Source organism: Rhizophagus irregularis, chromosome 23, assembly GCF_026210795.1.
Source record: "Rhizophagus irregularis chromosome 23, complete sequence".
Taxonomy (NCBI): Eukaryota; Fungi; Glomeromycota; class Glomeromycetes; order Glomerales; family Glomeraceae; genus Rhizophagus; species Rhizophagus irregularis.
Genome location: NC_089451.1, coordinates 2,529,083 through 2,549,826, shown reverse-complemented (window position 1 = coordinate 2,549,826; position 20,744 = coordinate 2,529,083). Strand labels below are relative to the sequence as shown.

Sequence of the window (20,744 nt, the reverse complement as noted above, 5' to 3'; positions counted from 1 at the left end):
ATTTCTGTAAAGATTGTTGTTCCAATTTATTCTAAAAGAACTCAAGACTACAAATGGTATGCACCATTAATGTAGATTACAAATGCAGTTGGCATCCTTATATGGCAAGGAAAAAGAAAAAATTTAAAAGTTTGAATTTGAAAATTCCAGTGTAAATATAAATGTAAAAAGGCAAACTGATGGACAAATAGGAAAATTAACAATAGATTATTGGTGATGTAATTACAAAAGGAAATTAATGCAATGATAATATTTTTGAATAATTTTGAAAATGCTATATTTGAATTTTAGTAGTCTTGCAATCTGACCACCGTATTGCCTAAACAAGTGAAATTTCATATAATATAGAAATTCCAGCATTTTTGAAAAAATGTTGGTAAGTAACTTGTGCATGTAAAAAACGGCTAATTGGGTTGCAATATAAAAAAAAATGAAAGAGATTTTTTTTTAAAAAAAAATAGCTTTTTAAAAAGCAGCAAATTTTAAAATGCTAAGAATAATTGCAAAATTACCATGAAAAATATATAAATAGATGAAAATTAACAATTAAAATTGATGATAAAGAAAAAGACATTAGAATATAGAAACTAACAATTAAAGTTGGTGATAAATAAAAGGTATTAGGATACAGTATATATAGAAATGAAAATTTGAAAATTTTAAAAAAATCAAATAAATGAATTGACAATAAAAATCATATGATATAGTCAGGTAATTTAGATAATATTAGTTGCAATAGTATAGTACTTTGTACTTATATTCATAATAATGTTAAACTATGGAAAATGAAATTCTTATTTGATTAAGAATATTCACTGATCATATGGTATATATATATATAATTTGAAAAAATATTTGGAGAATTTTATGTTTTATTTATTTTAAAAAAGCCAATTGCACTACTAAATATACTCAATCAGTAAACATATTTCTTAATTTCAATTTATTTTAAAAGAATTCAAGTATCACAAATAGTGGCAACATTACTGTATTTAGTAGGCATTTGTATGCTATACATAATATTATACAATATATATATATTGCCAAAATACAATATAGTAATTTGTGAATTTGAAATTTAGAATTGGGACTGGGATTTGGCCAAAATATTTGTAAAAGAAGTTGTAATGCTATAATTAGATTATAATGCTGGCTAAAATTATGGATCATTACAAAAATTTCCTTTTTAAAAACTCGTAAAACCCAATTTTTGTGGAAATTAAAATTGCCTTTTGAAAGTTTTGTTATGAAAAGTTGTCATAACTGCAATCCCTTAATATTATATATAATACTATACTATTATAACCTTAGCAAATGAATTAATGATATCTTTATAAGTATTATGTAATGAATTAATATTTGCTATGGTCCGGTGCAAAAAGATTTGTACCTCAAACAGAGGACCGAAAAAAAAATTTTTTATTATGTAAATTTTTTTTATTTATTTAATTATATCAATAACATGTTGGGAAAATCAAAATATGAATATTAGATTAAATAACGCAATCTTCATCAGAATTATCATATTCGTCAAAATCTTCATCCATTAATTGTGCGTTATCGTCAAATTCTAAGTATTCCTTAGCATTTTTAAGTGCTCTTCTCCAGAACCCAATGATTACCTGTGATGTAATTTTTTTTTAAAAGCATTTAAAAGTGTATTTCGAACAGATAAAAGGTTTGGATGTGGGCCTGAATGTGCAACTTCACCCTTCACAACTGACCAAATACCTTCAATTGGCTGAAGTTCACAATGATATGGAGGGGTAAATGAAACTTCATGTTCATACTGTTTTGCAATTTTAACACAAGCAAATGTCACCTTTTCTTTGTTCATTTGAACCAGCTCCAAAAGTTCTGGTCTTCTTAATTCATCAGAAAAAACAATATTGTGAGCATTTAGCCAATCAATTATTTCCTGCTTTTTTGTATTTGAAGTTGGAATATTTTCAACCCGCCGTTTATGATAACTTGCTCCATCCATATGAATATTTACAGGTCCATATTTTTCATAAAGTGCTTTACAAAGAGTTGAAAAAAGGTCTTCAAAAATTTCTGCATTAAAATTTCCATGATAATCTACTTGATTTGGCATAATATTTGCATCTTTGACAACATCGGGAATGTTATCCCATTCATCAGCATTGTTTCTTTTTCGTCCCCAGTTTCCAGGAGGTTTAATTGTTGGGTCCCAAATGTGAACAGAGTTGGGAACAAGTTCACCATATAGTTTGTTGGAAGATCCATTTTGGAATACAATAATTGCTCCAAAATTACTACTAATGGACCATGTCCAGGTGCTAAAACAACACCTTGATGGGGAACCCATGTATTGCGTGAAGTATGATGTAAATGACAGTAAGACTCATCAAGAAAGACTTCTGGACGACGTGGAACATCATTTTTTCCTTCTAAATTAGCAAAACGAAATCGAAGATAACAGCAACGGTATGCAACATTATTTGGTGACTCATGGAGAATGTTTCTACGTTCTCCCTGGCCAAAATAATAACCCAAGTGATGTAATACTCGAAGAAGCTTCCATTTAGAAAATTATATCCTTGTTCTAGAAGATACTGTCGTAGGATAACTGTGGAAAGTTGCTCAGCCTTTTTGTTGGCATCCAAAATTTTTGTACGCAAAAGTTCTGAAACATTTTCATCAGGTTGAAATTTAGGTCTTCTGAGGACTTTATGTGGTGTAAAAGTATCATCACTGCGGTTGTACCAGTCCGACACCACACTTCCAACTGTACCCTCAGCTACACCCAATATCTCAGCAATATGCTTGCGTAATGTTAGCTTATGATGATCATTACTTGTAGAGCTATCCCCCAAAAGATAGTTGTGAATGTTAATTATCATTGATTTTTCGTTATCTGTTAATGGTGCACCATTTCGTTTCAGGAAATGAGAATACATGGTATGGAAAAAAATTTTTGAGAGAATGTGTGTTTGGATATGTTCTAACAAATTCTTGAATATCAGCCCACCTTATTTAAGTCATACGATATTTTTATTGGCGTAAATCCATCCCTTTTTTGGTGAGGTACAAATCTTTTCGCACCGGACCATAATTATTATTAAATAATAATAGTGTAGTCATTTAAAAGTCATGGCTATTAATTCTAGTCTTAAAGAAATAAAAGATGAAATTGAAAATGGAGTAATAGGAATTGAACTTTCTAAAGGTAAAGAGTTAAATCTAGAAGATATAGTAATAGTAGGTTAAATAGAAAGTCCTAAAGCAGAAACAATAATAGCACAGTAGTTATATATATCTTGAAGAACATGACCTATACAAGAATTTATAAATTAATAAATTTAGAAAAAGCCTTATCTAAATTAGCAGTTAATTACATGGCTTAAACAATATTAATAGATTATTCAATAGATCATTCTTAAACCAAGTCCATTTCTAGGCTCAAGTTTTTTTGTACCAGCTTGCAAGCTACCAATTTAAATATAGCTTGGCTCAGCTTAACTTGAGAAGCTTAAGCCAGCTGAATTTTATTTACATTAAATGTTAAATTAATATAAATAATTAAAAGTTCAAGGACAAGCAATCGGTTCAGATCAGTTGAGCCAAGCCAGTTCAAGTTGGTTCAAGTCACTATGAAATTTAAACTAAGAGTTATAAGCCAACTCCAAGTAAAATAAGGCTTATACAGAGCTGCCACAACTGCACCATATATAATAAAACCAATAAAATTATATGTTCACGAAATCTTAATGGTGTTCATACTCGCATCACGTGGCTTTACAAAATGATTATATAAATCAATTTTAAAAGTAACATATAGTATGTGTATTTAGGTCTACTCTGGAAGTTTACTTAAAGTGTCAAAGTTTGGTTTTGAATGACTTATTTAACAAATTGAAACCTATTTAATTTTTTCACAAAGTGAACGAGGTTACAGTACAAAAGTACAAATTACAAAGAAATTAATAACTAAAATCGAAAGTAACTCCAATAGCTAATAACCAAACCGCTACAAGGCGATGTCAACTTGGTGGTAAAAATGAAAAAGAACGGAGATGCACTAAGAGTACCGCCGGAACCAAGATTAAAAAGAATCGCTTTTTTGGAAACCTGTGTACACAATGATAAAGTAGTACCATGTGAATGGGCGTATAATAAGCCTAATAAAGAAATGATAACGGATAATAATAATCAAAAATAAAAAACCGTAACTTTAATTTTTTAATCGACAGGCGTAAACTTCCTTGTGTTCGTGTACAATTTTTAATGTCGATCAATTAATAATCTATATAAGACGTGTCGCCTTTCTAATTAAAATTTTAAATATAACAATCTTTTTACAATGTCATCAAAAAATAATTACGAACAAAGAACTCTACACGTTCAAAAAATACCTCAAAACCTTCGCCCAGACTGTAAGGAAATGAACGACTACAATAAAGTAAAAGAGGTGTCATCAAAAAATAATTACAAACAAAGAACTCCACATGTTCAAAAAAAACCTCAAACCCTTCGCCCAGACTGTAAGGAAACGAACGACTGCAATAAAGTAGAAGAAGTGTCATCAAAAAATAATTACGAACAAAGAACTCCACACGTTCAAAAAAAACCTCAAAACCTTCCCCCAGGCTGTAAGGAAACGAACGACTGCAATAAAATAAAAGAGGTTATTGACAATTTTCATGAAAACCCCATAAAACAGAATAAGGTTAATCAATTTTCTATTTTCAATGCAAAATTTACTTTAAACAATGTCTCTAGCAAATTAGAAGACGATTTATCAAAAATTCTTTCAGAAAACTTATATAATTAGTAATTACAACTCAATATTGCAAAAGTATCCGTCTTCAAAGTATCGCGTAAAAAATGATATGTTTAAAACTTTGAAGCTTTGGATATGTAAATTAAATGATTCGTAGTGAAATATAACAGTGGAACAGTAGTGGCGGCCTACTCGAAATATTATTACTATCTCATTGGCATTCGAATAACCTTTACAAATTAATAATTGACGAACATTTAAATTTTTTTAATTACTTTTACTTCGTTTTATTCATTATGTAAACTTTTTTATTGTATTCTATTTAAACTGCTTTTTAAAAAATTAGCTTTCTATTCGCAAATAACTTCAAACCTTTTCTAGTTTTGAGTCATGTAATTAACAATTTATCGCTAGTATTATAGATCTTTTCATTTCAAATTTATTTATTTTTATTTATTTGTCATCGAACTTTCGTTATTAATCGAAAGAAAACCCGAATTAAATTGATATTTCATAATATACGGGACAATAGTTATCGAGAGGCAACTCGGTACATTCGGTAAAACTCGGTAAAGTTCGGAATAAAGTAAAACCATATTGTTGGAGTGTGTAGTTTTTATTTTATTCTGATTTATACCGAATCTTACCGAGTTTCTCTCGGCATGGAGTAAAAATGATGGGTGTCCGGTGTCCCGTATATTATAAAATAAAAAGATCGCCGAGATAATCGCAAAACCGATTTTTTTAATTTGATTTTCACCGATTGTTACACGAATCACGAATTATAAATTAATTAAGTCCTGAAGGGTAAATCTTAACACACCACCTCGCGTAGTACAGGTGATGATTTTGTCATTTGGTCACGTGATGGCGGTGGACGCGTTGTTTATATTTGTATCAGCGACTGGTCTGATCTCTATTTGTCACTTGCATAAAATGTCACACCATTTATGCAGTGTAACCAACACTATTAATATTCGTAACACGCGAGGTGGTGTGGTAAGATTATCCCGTAGAGAGTTACACTAATCGAGATTGGATCACTGGACCACAAGATAATCGCAAACCGATTTTTTTCGGAAGATGACTGGATTCCATATTTTGAATCCGATATGTTCTGAAAAAAAATCATTTTAATGATTATCTCACGATCCATTGGCCTAATTTCAGCGATCAAAATAATGTTAATCGAAATTGAATCACGGGATCTCGAGATAATCGCAAAGCCAATTTTTTTTATTTGCCCTTAAGTTTTCACCGATTGTTACATGGATTACGAATTAATTTTTATTTTTTTAGAAGTACATATTTAGGGCAACTACGAGAAAAAACATCTTGAAAGTTAAAAACGTTGAATAGTGTAGGCTCCCATGTAGCACATAACCTAGACATGTTAACCTGTTCATCATCTCACACGCACCCTTCCCACCATTATTTAATAATCATCTGGTTTTACAGAATGTAAACATTTTACGATAATCGGTCAACCACCCACTCGAAACAAATTACGAGCATCTTTATGAGTCCGGTCCGATGATCTGCAGTCATGTGAATTTTGATACCGATCAAATTTAAACTTTGATCGCATCGGAAAAAGAAAAACCTCCTTTCAAAAAAAAATTTTTTTTTTTTACATATTATGGCGCAGTAAAGATATTTAATAAACGTTCCTTGTATAATTTTAAACCAGATAGAAAAGATCCGGGCGCTTGGGTAAGATGCGGAACCCCATCACCTTTCGTCATTCTAACAACCGATGTGCTTGTGGCGCACATAAAAAAGAATTCATTAGAATACTCATTAATCACAATCCTCCGAACAATATAAAGCTAACACCAAACAAGATCACGTCACCACCCTCTACAAAAATTGGAGTTCCCGTCTAGTTAAAGATATTCATTCTAGATGACTAGGAATCAAATATTGTTACGATGAAAAACAATGCGACGAAGTCACGTGATATAATCGTTGATCAATGGTAATTTCCGGGATGATTAATTATTGTTGAATGATCAACGTCATATAACGGGAGGATCAATGTTCGAAATGTTTAATATATCAAATATATTAAATATATGGCATATATTGCACATATTGCACATATGGTATATATGGCATATATTAAACATTTTAAACATTTTTAGCTTAGTGTTTTTACATATAAATAGATGCATTATTTTTCTATGTATTAAAGATAGATAATTCTGTTATATTTTAATAAAGCATTTATTAAATAAATTATCTTATTGTTTATTTTTCATAATTGTTATATTTTGTGAGTCAATATTGCGTCTGAGTGTATATGCCCGTGTGTGCAATACCGTATTCGCATTTGACTGAATTTTACATTTTATTTTATTGTGTAACCTTCGTAAATTGATCGACAGTGATATATTTATTAATATTTACATATAGTTATTTTCACTTTTCGTTCATTAATATTATACACTTATTTTATTCAATTATCCTTCTGCTTACCATACACCCATACGCTTATTTTTATAAGCATACAAGAACTGGCTTAACAATATACCGTTAAATATCTTGCTAATGGCCATTGTTACATCTTCAAAGACGGCAAACGTTAAATGTACAAAAAGCGTTTAGCCCATTTCCAATTCGAACGATCAATTAAATCTTCAATAAAGAACAAACAGGAAGCACGTTTCAAACGAAAATGCAGACGCATATTTACTATGGACAACAATAAACCAGCGCGTACTTTAAAACAACAACTTCTCACAGGAAAACGTCATCGTTTTCTATTTCTTCAATTGCAGTTGATTGATAAATCTATTCAACATTTACGTTACACGCAACAAACTAAATCCATTAAAAAACAGGATTATAATTTCAAAGTTCCTTTTTTTTCTTTAAAGTTGACCATCAAGGCGAAAGTCTGCTCCCCGACCAATCCTTCGAAAGCATCAACATCACACAACCATTCCTTAATGGATTCGGGTTCTACTAGTAACCCTACGGACAAAGTGATATCATCAGATCCTTTGTTCTTACCGATCTCTGCGAATCCTTACGCATTCAAAAACATTTACCCTCTTCCCCCTAACATGGATCTGGCGGATTCATATGAAGTACCTGATTTTATTCGTCCGTAATATATATAACCTGATACCACAGAAGTAATTATTTCTCATAATATTAAAATTTTAAAGACTACCCAGCTGACTCAAAAGATGAGATTGCAAAATTTGACGCATTTATCGCTTAAATGAATGCAACAGTCCGATTGATCAACATCACAGCAGGACTCCGCGCAGCTAACTGTATTCAAGTTCCAAATGGAGTGACTCAAGTCGGGGTTGGAGCCACTTTTCAGCAAAACGAACGGCTCCATGAGGGAAGTCGAACAAACCGGATCACGTTGTGTTACATAAATTTCCAAAAAAGGGAAATTTTGTGCAGATTATGAATGTTCGACCAGTACTCACCAATAGTCAATTCGGTTCTGTCAAACTCGCTCCAGTTCGTGGAACCGAAACCGAACTGATATGATATAGTAGTCCACATCCCTACAGCTAACTCAGTCCGATGATAGGCTATTTATTTATTTTATTTTATTTTATTTCAAAAGAGTGGTAATTAAAATCTATTATAAATAACATGTATTTAGCACCGAAGTATTTAATTAAACTCATCCCATCAAGATAGGACCACACCCTTCGGAACTATTTGAGAAAGTAGGACTACACTAGTTAATTAAATTAAAAGAAAAAAAGAGAGAAACCTGGGAGCTCTACAAAAGAAAAATAGAGAATAAAGGGTTCAAGCCCTTATAATGATATTTATAGTATCATATAGATATGATGGTTGTGTAAATTAACCGTATTTTTCTTTCGGCACAAGGCCGCCACCTGTAAATACTGTAAGAGGTGGAGTTGTTCACACTATTTTTAATTGTTTGTTATCAAACAAGGTTGAGACTCGTTACGAGGTCAAATTTTAGTATTAGAAGGTCCGGCAGTCAGGGAGTTCGTCTGGGTAACTGGCAATTTCTTTGTAGATCTTTTTGAGCAGTCGTCATGTGAGGTAGAGAATTGATAATTATTATTAATTTTTACAATTGGATTTTAAATAAATATTTTTTTTATAAGGATGGGCAATAAAATATTTAGAATTTCATAACAAAAATTTTAAAAATAGCTTATGCAAGTACCGTATATTGCGGGTCATAGTACCCCTCCCATGTATAGTACCCCTCAAAAAAGAAGTCATATTCTCCATTGATTTTATTATTTAAATAATCCAACAAATATCTTAGATGTGATGTGTAACAATACCTAATTATTTTATAAGTTTTAAACACCCTCTATTAATAGCAAAAATTCGCGTAATAGGGGATACAGAAGGCTTGCGTCAAACAAGAGGTTCCTAGCAATGTATACTGTATCTATGAATACATTTTGCATTAGCTTACTACAAATAATTATTATTTCATTAAATTAATAAAAAAAAAATGTACAATAGATCCAGAAGTTTTAAGCGAATCACTGGACTGCATGGTTTCGAATTCACATGATTGTGCTAAAAATTGACTCAATAACATTAATTTCATAATGTATGGTTCTTATCATATTTAATATTTATTTGCTAAATCATCGTCTCGCTAAGAGAGTGAAACTCTTGGAATCGTAAATTTCGAAAGATCAATAAGTGATATGCAGGAATAATTAGGAATAATTGTGATTATTCTTAATACGTAATTCCAAGAGCGGACATTATACTTTTAGGATGAGAGTGAAAATTGATGATTGCGTAGAGTTTCTGGTTGAAAAAAAAATTTAAATTTCAGCTCAAAAGATTTATGTACTGACAAATAATAATTTTTTCGCTTCAGACTTATAATAATAGTCGATACTTCTAAGCGGTAATTCAGTAGGGAAAAATTATATGGTTTTCCCGATAAAATGAAATTGTAATTCTGTCCACGAATCTAATCAGAAGAGGATATACATTCTTTACTTTTTGTTATAGATAAGAAACATAACATATTTGTCTCTCCGAGATTTACTCCGATTAACTAAGTTGACGACATGTATTACAAGAATTGTACGGTTTTTATCACGTTATCATTAGTGGTCATGTCATACAGTTTTGACGTTTGACGTAATTAAAAAAATAATTAAATAATTAAAACAAATAAAAATATTAAATAAATTAGCATATTTTTTATTGTTTATATACAGTATAATTAAAAATAATAAATAATAACAATTACTGCTTCTTTTAATTAACAGCATTATTTAACATTTTTCTATATACAATTTTACTATTACTAATATTTAAACGAAAAATATAAATTCATAATGATAGCATGTAAACAATTTACTCTAATCTAGCATTTAATTCCATATTACTATTAATTTCTTTATTAGTATTAGGTATATTTAGTTCTTCACGCAATCCATTTCTCCATATAAAATTATATGGCGATATGTTAAATTTCAAAACTTAAAAGCAGTTGTCAAATAAAAAAAAATAAAAAATAAAAAAAGTTTATATTAAGTATATTAAGTTTAAAATTAGTTACATCAAAAGTTTATTATATTAAGTCTAAAAAATTGAAAAGTAATTACGTTAAAAGTTTATATAAAGTCTAAAAGTCTAAAAAAATCCATATGGCAAAAGTCATTTATGGCGTCATACGATAATTTGACGCTACTAACGGGACGTTAAAAAAATGGCGTAACTAGTTAATATCATTAATTAATTATTTATAAATTATAATTGTCCGGAACGAATGCGAAGGACTATATATGTCTAGCACTATGAACAAATGATCGATCACGTGTCCCAGAATTCCAAGGCGTTATGCTGCTAATCAGTACTAGAAAGTTGCGATCACATGAGTTTCTCTGTCCAGGCGTTATGCTACTAATCAGCAGAAAATTACTGGAATTCTGAGGCGTTATGCTGCTAATTAGTAGAAATCGCTACAATTCTTGATATATGTTAACATCTTTATTTACTAGGAAACGGGAGATAAATATAAACAGTGAAAACGCGGTGGGGTGTGATGCCGGTGATGAATATTACAAAATCACGTGGGGGTGGAAAAAGTGTCGGTGATACTGGGTAAGATGTGATTTCATTGGATGATCACGTGATGGACAGAGAAATTCACATGATCGATTTTTTTTCATAGTGCGTAGACATACAAAAAAGTCACAGACCAGCAGTAAATTACGATAATCGTTATGAAAATATACTTCTATATAAAGTTTTTTTTTTAATAATTAACATATCTTTTGTGTAATAAGTAAAGTTGATCATCAAATTGAATTGCATTTACTCCGAAAATTTCATGAACTTCTGAATAAAATTGATTGATATATTTTATGGGTTATTGAATAAATCAGATTTTTAATGGAAAGTATTTAGGTATAATACAACATTAAAAAATTTTGTTTTATTATGTTTCATTTTTAAATAAAATTATTTATCAAAGTTCGTAACATATTACTGCAAAATATCATTAAAATAGACGAAACAGTTTGTAAGTTACACATATTTAACAAAGATGATCGGTATCTATTTATTATTTATAAAATTTTAATTAAAGAACAAATTATTGATTTTGAATTCTCATTACAATAAAAAAAACTAGAAATAATAATCAAAATCCTAAGTTTTCATGAAAAAAAATTGGGCCGAATTTAATGTGTCAGTAATGTTTAATTTCGGTAATTAATTTGATGATGATCGACAAATGATCGGCAAATTACAGTAAAATGAATATAACTTGTTGATCACCTCATTGATTTTAATGAAATTTTGTAAAAATATGCCAAAAGTTTCGATAAATAATTTTATTTAAAAAATGAAGCATGGTAAAACAAAATTTTTTAATGTTATATTATACCTATACATTTTTCATTGAAAATCTGATTTATTTAATAACTTGTAAAATATAGCAATCAATTTTTTTCAGAAGTTCATAAAATTTTTAGAGTAAGCGCAATTCAATTCGATGATCAACATTACTTATTACATAAAAGATATGTTAATTATTAAAAAAAAAACTTTATATAGAAGTATATTTTTATAACGATTATCGTAATTTACTGCTGGTCTGTGACTTTTTTCTGGGCACTGTATATTGTTCTTCGCTTCGCTCCGGACAATTATGATATTTTGCTTCGGACTCACAACGGTTCCCGTTTCCTAGTATTATAATTTATTTATTATAAGAAAATTTTATTTTGTAATACCACGCTTTTGTTGAATGTTTAACACGTAAAGTTAAATTAAAGTTAAGGTTTTTTTTCGTATAATAGGATTATAAATTATCTTTTTAGAAACATATGTTATTACAAATCTATCTATACGTAAAAAAAATTATTTTATTCAGGCGGCTGTTATTCGTATCCCATTGGACGATCTACGTTAAACTTGAGAAAAATAAGAAAAATGAAATTTAAAATAAAATTTTTGATTACAAGTCCGACAAATGAAATATTAAAGAACATGTATTGTTATAGTTTGTCATTTAACTCTCATTTTTCAAATGAGTACTTTACTTCGATTGAATTATGTAGCATAATCAAAGTCATATAATCACAACACATTTGTAAAAAAAAATTGAAATAATAACGCAGTAATATCGTAACGTTGTGGGTTTCTACAGTATCTTACTTACTATTTTTAAGATAAAGCAAATTTGACAAAAACAAACAAATTACTATTTATAAATTTTCTAGATCATTTCTATTTAAAACACCAATCATATCTTGAAATGAAATAGATTTCACCTAACCATAATTCCCAATTTGCTCAGAATATTGAAAGTACTAGCTGCGTGTTTATTTTAAAAATTAGTCAAAATAAGTATATTAAAGGGCTTTATGGTACGGGATAAATCAGTTAAATAGTTACACAACTTTATATTGAAATTTAAATAAAGATCAGTATGAGGACCTGCATCGGCGGTCCTATTCGAGATTTGAACGTTTTAGTTAATTATAGCGTTATCTGCCGACAACCATAGTAAAGTTTTGTGTATTCAATAAAAGGCCGGTATTCATAACTAGGTTTTATCTGTGTTATCATTAAATTGAAATTGGAAAGAGAATAAAGGAAAGAATTTTGTAGACAGTGCAGCCTATAATGGAAAGCGTTTATGTTTTTGTGAACACAGCATTCTCTCATTATTTTTAAATAACGTTGTGGGTTCCCGACTTCCCGGCATAATTTCTATACTTAATTTATTCTTAGTAATATTTCCTGATAAAATCTATCGTACCACCGCCACAATCGATGATCATGAATGGACAATGTATTAATGAGGATTATAAATGACAGTATATAAAGAAGTTCAAGTTTCGGAAATATGTCAAATAGAAATTTAGAAATTTGCAATTTTATCATTTGGATCACCAGATATCAATGATTCATCATGATTCATCGGCTAAGACTAACTTTAAATTGACCATAAATCTCTACCCCGATGATTAAGTTCATTTTAAAAATTAGTCGTAGAGGACGTAATAATTGAATAATCGGCGCTATTGAATAGCTTTATTAATGATATATATGATAATTACATATGTCATTACAAATTAATTCTTCATACGAAAACAAAGCCAATTATAACGATAAATAAGCTCATGGCTGATTTATAGCGTAGTCTACAATAAATTTATATAAATACCATGTTAACATTCTCAAATTCATATATACTTTCCGATTTTTCAACACAATAAGCTTTAATATAATAATCGTTTCATAATGTCATCAGAACAAGGAACTCCATTAATAACTAGGAGAAGACCTCAAAAACTTTGTCCAAAGGAAACGAACAACCTTGATAAGATAGAAGAGGTTATTGACAATTTTCATGAAAATCCCGTAAAACAAAATAAGGTCAATCAATTTTCTATCTTCAATGTAAAATTTACTCCAAACAATATTCCTTGTGAGTTAGAAGAAGAATTGTCAAAAATCCTTTTAGAACTTACATAACAACTCAATATTGCAAAAATATCTGTCTTTTAAGTATCGGAAATATTATTCGTTGGCATTTTAATAATCGGCAAAATCTCGTCGAAAATTTAATTTTTTTTAATTTTATTTTTTACCGTTTATTTATTATGATTTATTATGTAAGCTTTTTTTTTATCGTATCCTATTTTAAAAATTAGTTTCCTTTTACCTTCAAAATGTAAATATGTACAAAAATATTTTTTTTTATTTTATTATACCTATATATTATTATAAGATATCATTATTGATACTTTCGTCAGGTATATACATAATTGTGATATTTGCAGTATTCTCATTTAAATGAGTCTTTTTAAAAAAAATTTATGAATCACTAAATAATTATAAAAAATTACAATTTATGAAAAAAATTACGATTTTATTACAATATAACTAAACAATAATAAAAAAAATACATTATTAAATAATTATAGGTCTTTTTTTAAGATCATATGGGCGGTAAAACTAACGTCAAAATGATCGACATTCCGATCATCAAATGAGCCAAATCCGCCATATGTGATAAAAAATGGTGCAATTTCATTAGTACTAATCTATTTATAGTTACTTTATATGTGGCTTAAATTATTCACGCAATTTTGATTGTGTATATTTTTAGAATATAACGTAATCATGATCTGTATATATTGATAAATAAATAATTCGTAATTAATTTTTTTTAGAAGTATATGGTTAGAGTATAAACTATGAGAGGAAACGCCTGTAAACTCCCAAGTAGCACCACCACCTGCCTAAATTTTTAAAATAACCTAGAGTTAACCTGTATCTTAGTACCCTCCTCAGACAAGCTCCTCCACACCCGCTATACCACTACATATACCCTCCTTAACATCCTAACATCCCAAAAAAATAAAATTCCTCCTTTTTAGTGTCGTGGAACGATCTCACCAGTTTTTTAAAAAATAGGATTATAAATTACTATTGCCGCATCATCATCATGTCATGTTTTATTTGTAATAAACCATGTGATTGGACGATCTACAATCATACGAAAAAAATGAATTATTATTATTTTTACAAGTCCAGAAAAAGAATACATGTGTTGTTTTGAAAATAAACTAAATATTTCTAATTTCTTTTTAATTGGCAATTGTGAGAATTATGTCTAAAGAGTTCTTTGATTCACTAACTCGAATTCAGAACTGGTTGGCACAATAAAATTAATAAACCGACCACTTAACGTGATTGTAGATCATCCAATCACATGGTTTATCACAAGGGAAAACATGAAATAATAACAATAATAACGCAGTAATATCGTAACGTTGTTGGCTTCATGGACATTTCGCCAAAAAATTATTGGTTATTTTATTATTTTTATACTAAATATATAAAGAAATGTTTTCTAGAAAAATTTTTGAATTAGCTGATTTTTATCGTTGTTTATAATATATTAATAGTCTTTATTTACTTACTTTTTCGTGAATAAATGTTTTCAGGAAAATAAAGTAAATTATTTATTTCTTAACAATTAATATCAGTTACTTGAATTTTAATTTTTAAAGTGATGATATCCTGGGAAAAAAAAATCTCTAAAAGTAATTTAATTTTTATATTCATTGCGCGATGAATAGTTTTATTAAAATGTTAACCGCTACCATTTTCAGCGAAATGTCCATATGGCGAAATGTAATTCGGCGAAATGGACTATTCGGCGAAATGAATTCGATAAAAGCACTTTTGGCGAAACGTCCCTTCGGTGAAATATCCCTTCGGTGAAATGGCTTCGGCTAAATGGTTTCGGTGAAATAGATTTCGGCGAAATGTACCGTAACCCATTAGTTATAACTAGCAGTAAGTACTTTTAAATTAATTATGAATTATTAAATCGAAAAAAAGTCCCATACATTGTTCAATTATTCCGTTATATCGTTACTACAGTGTCCGAATAACATTATTACCTTGCACCGGCGAGTTAGAATAAGATCACGTGATTATAAATTACAGACACTATACATCAATTATACGGTTCAATTATACGCACGTCCAGGAGAAGGTTTACCCCGATCCTGTGCGTTTTCATTTTTTCCAACCAAGGTGGCAACACGTAAGGGTCAGTCGTGTTTTGGTTATTAGTTGTTTTAATTACTTTAGACTTTAGTGTATAGAGTCTTTGTAATTTTTTACTACAGCTCGGTTCGCTTTATTTGTGATTTAAAAATAAAAAAATAAATTATGATATTAAATGCAATATGACGTATATCATATTGAAGGTATAATTTTTAGCTACTTTTTTTTAGTCAAAAATATATGCTTCTTCCGGTTCGGTAAAGTTATGGTCGATTTTTCTTTAGAGTTAAAAAAATTCGTTTTGATTCGTCTTAGGGGTTAGAGATTTGCGTAGTAAATTGTTCACAATTGTAGTACAACATAGTGACGGGTTGACGGATAACATTAACATTTAATCAAATTTCAACGCAATCCTAGTAACTCAAACAATTAATTAAAAAAAAAAACAATGTAGTCAAATTAGTTGTTTAGAATTAAATAATTCGTTAAGTATAGTAAAAGGTAAGGCCATAAAGATCTAAAAATTCCGGAAGGTCATCAAAACATGTGACCGAAATCAATATATTTTTAACATTTCGCCAAATTTTTTTTTTTTTGGTCTAATTTTCTTTACTGATATTCGATATCAATCGTGCATATACATACTATTTGTAATAATGATAAGAGATGCAATGATATTAAAAGATTATATTTATTATTAAAATGGAATAATGAATTATTATTGAAAAATTAATATTCTCATTTATTAATAAATTTCCGATATTTTTATAAAACTTTGCCGGAAATTTGCTACGCCACGTCCGAAAATTTGGGTTTACAATGAAAAATTTTCTCAAAAAGTTTCGATAAAGTCCGGCAAAAATTTGAATAGATTTTTGCACTCTGGTAATAAATCCTGATCTCATGATATTTTTTTTTTGTTAAACAACCTAGCGTAAGACATCATCAAATGTTCGTGCGACTTTTGCAAAAATAAGTTTCTTTAATAGTTAATACACTATTAATATTTTCTTTTTTCTTTTTCAAAATTGAATAAATAAATAAATAACAAACTAAACTTTATTTAAAAAATAAAATAAATACAAATAATACAAGAAATACTAGATAAATAAATATAAAAATAAATAAATAAATACAAATAAATACAAGAAATAATAGATAAATAAATAAATAAATTTTTTTTTTTTTTGATACATGAAATTATGTACATTAGTTGAAAAGGGGTCTTTCACTTTCATTAATTTTCAAGTTTCTTAATAATAATATTATCAAATTCTTTAATTTCATTTTTAATCTCATCATCGGTCCCCTTTTTTGGATCATGAATTTTTTTATTCAAACGTTCAATTTTATCATTCAATTCATTTTTTATAATTGAAATTTCTTTAATTTCTGATTTAAAACAATCATTATATTTCATAATTGAACGTTCATCAAAACATTTTTTCTTATATATTTGTTTCATAAATGTTGATTTTGCTTCAAGTTCTTCATGAATAGCACCTTGATCTTTTCTTGTTTCTTACCAATCTTCGAAATTCTTAGAATGACCAAAATAATAAATATATTTAGGATCACGTTCATGTCCCCAAAAATGAATGTGATGTAACGCTTCATAATCCGCTATGTGATTTGCTTGATGTCGTAATAGAGTTTGTCTACCTTTAGTTTCTGCATTTTCGTACACACCACTAAAACAAACGAATGTATAAATAAAAGAGATTATAAAATAAATGAGCGACTATAATTTGACGAAAAAAACCTTACCTCATAAAAGCGATCAGCATGTTCTGTAAGACAACTACAAGAACAATACTTGCAATCAAAGTAAATGCATCAACAACCCAATTATCAAATTCGTCCCTTTGAACCATATCACCACTAAGCCAAAAATATGTAGCTACTATTGCTTGAGAAAATGATGTGAATGGATTATCACCAGAAGTAGGATCAAAATCGGATTTAAATTCAACATTAAGCGTCTCATTTGTTAAAGAATTTGTAGCAGTTCCACTGAACGTGGAATCTTTGGTTTTAATTTGCACAGGATTTCTAAGTAACACAAACCTATAAATTATATAGAATAAGGAAGATTAATTAAATTGAATTTAAAATATTTAAAACGAAACGAATAGATTAAAAAAAAAGTTTTCGTACATTGTATGTGCAAACGCAATCATCACAATTAACATAAACAAAAAGAACGGAAATATGGTTTTGAAAATAATTATAACATAATAAATATAATTTCCAATGCCTATCGAGAGGAAAAGCAAATTATTAATATTGTAACGTTGGGCGATAGTAGTTTTTTTTTTTAAAAAAAAATTCACGTATTTTTACCTGGTATTGGGCGGAGATAGAAAATCTATAATTATAATCAATTAATTGTATTAACATAGGTAGTTATAATAATTGCAAGCTTGAAAAAAACTTACTAATTCAATCCAAAGTAAGAAAATTGAGAATGATATTCCCACTGTTGTTCTCATATCAATTTCTTCAACACTCCCAAAACCATCAGGAAAATTAAAATTCCTAAGCATCATTGACATTACCGAAACAGAAAGCATAATAGAAACCATATCAACAATGTTAAATATTTCCCCAAAATATTTTTTAAATCCACGATATTGGAGTTGTAACGCTTCAGTGATAAGTTGATAAGTTGCCAAATAATAGAATATAACCATTAATGCAAATAAAAATCTTTCATTTATAATAATGCTATGATTCAAATATGCCCAACTAACTAATACGAAACAAGCAGCATAGACAAGAAATCGAATGAAAAGTAAAAAAAAAGAAATTTCTTGCTTTTTGCCAACGAAAATTGATAACCGCTTCGGTTGCTGGATTATCATAAATATCATCGTTATTTTCATAAAGTACCATTCTAGAAAAAGAACTTAGCCCCCTTTTAAATATTCTTCATAATGAGACAATTTGTCGTAAGTTTAATTTCGAAAAATGTATTTACTTTTAAGAATCATACATTTTGTTGATCTGATCCACTTCTATAATAATAAATCTCATTACCAGTTTTTCATAATAATTGTGAGAAATCTCCCAGTTTGATTTTTATTACAATTTATGATTCTCCTTTTACTACAATTTTGTGTCAATAAGTCAATAATTAATTTTGAGTATAATGTATTTGTATTTGGGAATTTTAAAAAGATAATAAATGACAATAATGAATCTTATAAACGAAGGTATATACGTTACAAATATTTGATACAATTAAATTCATTCAAATTTTCTTTAAATAATAATATATCAAATCAATAAACAGTGATTGGTAAATAACTTGTAATAGAAGTGTACTAATGATCTATGATCATTTATTATTATTCAAGATTTCTTAATAACTAATTTAAATTTTTCTCATTGAGACCTGAAAATTGGATCAAAGAATCAATTTTTTTTTGTCCCACGTTGTATAAGAAACGTTTCATTACGATCTGCTATTGAAGAGTTTAAAAATTCACCGGCATTCGGCAAATGTTAAAACTCGGCCAGGATCAGCAAAATCTAAAAAATGCGTTTATATTACACGTTTCTATTATAGACGTTAACCTCCTATTATCATAAGTTTAATATTGTTATTTACACTTAATAAACACAATTATTGTCTTATTACGAATTCTACCGTGGTTAGTCTTATAAATATGGTCCACTTCTTTCCAAAGTTCCAAAAAAAAAATTCATTTCCTATCCTTATAAAAATATATAAATATATATATACATATAAAGTTCGTCTTCTTTTCAAAAGTTCCAAAAAATTCATTTCCTATCCCTAGAAAAGTATATATATATATATAAATTTCAAAACAACACCAATTACTTGTTATAAATCTGTGATTCTATCATGAAGAATAATTTGTTTGTTATTACTTTATTATGCGTACTTTGTTGCTGGCAACGGGTCTGGTTCATTTCACCGACAATCACTTCACCGTGTCACCAACATAAAAAATAAATATTGAATATGAGATATTTTATTATAAAAACTTTTTTGGATATTTAGTTTATATCTAATAACTGAAGTATTGATACTTACTTCCATTTTAGACGGGTTAGTAGATAGAATAACATGTAGTTATATCTATTATATTTTTTTTTATTTTTTTTTTGCGGATTTATGAAATTTGGCAAAAACCCTGCTGCGCCCTCGGGAATTAAATTGACTTACGGAAACATTAAGCTTTTTTCCTAAAAAAATGTCAAATAATGACGCGCCTTTAACACTGAGAAAAAATTGGTTGGACGCAATATTTGGGGTACAAAAAAATTTTTTAGAGCTCATTTTTGACCGTTCACTAATAAATTTGGGACTTAAATAGAAATTTGGTGACTAAAATACTGTATTTAATTTGACATGACTGGGGTACTTCATAAATCCGCCATGATGAGAGTTACTAACAAATATATATATATATATAAACTTTTTAGTTATTGGTCATCACAACAAAACATTAATACATTTATTAAAAAATAAAATATTGTGAAAAGTATGTGCTATTCCCCTAAGGAAATCTATAGTAGTAGTTATTTTGTATTTTATTAAATATAACAACGTGTTACTAACAAAAAAAATTCCATATTTCATATAAAGATATATGTAAAAATGTGAAACGTTTGTTGGTGAAAATATTAACGGTGAAGTAATTGTCAGTGAGCAATATATTAGCTTTATTCAAATTTAATTTAAGTGGAGTATTACATTTTTTAATTTAGGATTATACAACTGTAAAGAAGTATTGAATTCGTTTTATTTGATCTCATTTTCAAATAAATCGCTTTAAAAGTGATATTAAATGTATTAAATAGATTACATGGGTTCATAGCTTATCAATAATTTACAATATATATATAAAATATATTGTCAAATGTTGTCCATATAATGACAACTACTCCAAGAACACCACCAAGAAATTTCGGTAACGTGACTGGATGAGTTTTATTGGAC

At 28.5% G+C, this 20,744-nt stretch overlaps 5 protein-coding genes across 5 annotated transcripts; 3 read left to right on the top strand and 2 right to left on the bottom strand.

Moving 5' to 3' along the window:
* Positions 1 to 2,411: 2,411 nt before the first annotated feature.
* OCT59_015527 (uncharacterized protein) lies at positions 2,412 to 2,921 on the bottom strand (the record flags this gene model as incomplete). The annotated part of the gene is made up of 1 exon (XM_066140074.1): positions 2,412 to 2,921. One exon carries the CDS (start codon positions 2,919 to 2,921, stop codon positions 2,412 to 2,414), a length of 510 nt encoding a protein of 169 aa, XP_066002890.1.
* Positions 2,922 to 4,324: 1,403 nt separating this feature from the next.
* Positions 4,325 to 4,795, top strand: OCT59_015526 (uncharacterized protein; the record flags this gene model as incomplete). The annotated part of the gene is made up of 1 exon (XM_025325171.1): positions 4,325 to 4,795. One exon carries the CDS (start codon positions 4,325 to 4,327, stop codon positions 4,793 to 4,795), a length of 471 nt encoding a protein of 156 aa, XP_025182532.1.
* Positions 4,796 to 7,332: 2,537 nt separating this feature from the next.
* OCT59_015525 (uncharacterized protein) lies at positions 7,333 to 7,860 on the top strand (the record flags this gene model as incomplete). Its single annotated transcript, XM_025325172.2, has 1 exon — positions 7,333 to 7,860. The coding sequence occupies one exon, from the start codon at positions 7,333 to 7,335 to the stop codon at positions 7,858 to 7,860; it is 528 nt and encodes a 175-aa protein (XP_025182533.2).
* A 5,629-nt stretch (positions 7,861 to 13,489) lies between these two features.
* OCT59_015524 (uncharacterized protein) lies at positions 13,490 to 13,723 on the top strand (the record flags this gene model as incomplete). Its single annotated transcript, XM_066140073.1, has 1 exon — positions 13,490 to 13,723. The coding sequence occupies one exon, from the start codon at positions 13,490 to 13,492 to the stop codon at positions 13,721 to 13,723; it is 234 nt and encodes a 77-aa protein (XP_066002889.1).
* Positions 13,724 to 17,009: 3,286 nt separating this feature from the next.
* Positions 17,010 to 18,465, bottom strand: OCT59_015523 (uncharacterized protein; the record flags this gene model as incomplete). The annotated part of the gene is made up of 6 exons (XM_066140072.1): positions 17,010 to 17,293; positions 17,351 to 17,463; positions 17,540 to 17,839; positions 17,930 to 18,029; positions 18,116 to 18,140; positions 18,211 to 18,465. 6 exons carry the CDS (start codon positions 18,463 to 18,465, stop codon positions 17,010 to 17,012), a joined length of 1,077 nt encoding a protein of 358 aa, XP_066002888.1.
* Between the last annotated feature and the right edge of the window lie 2,279 nt (positions 18,466 to 20,744).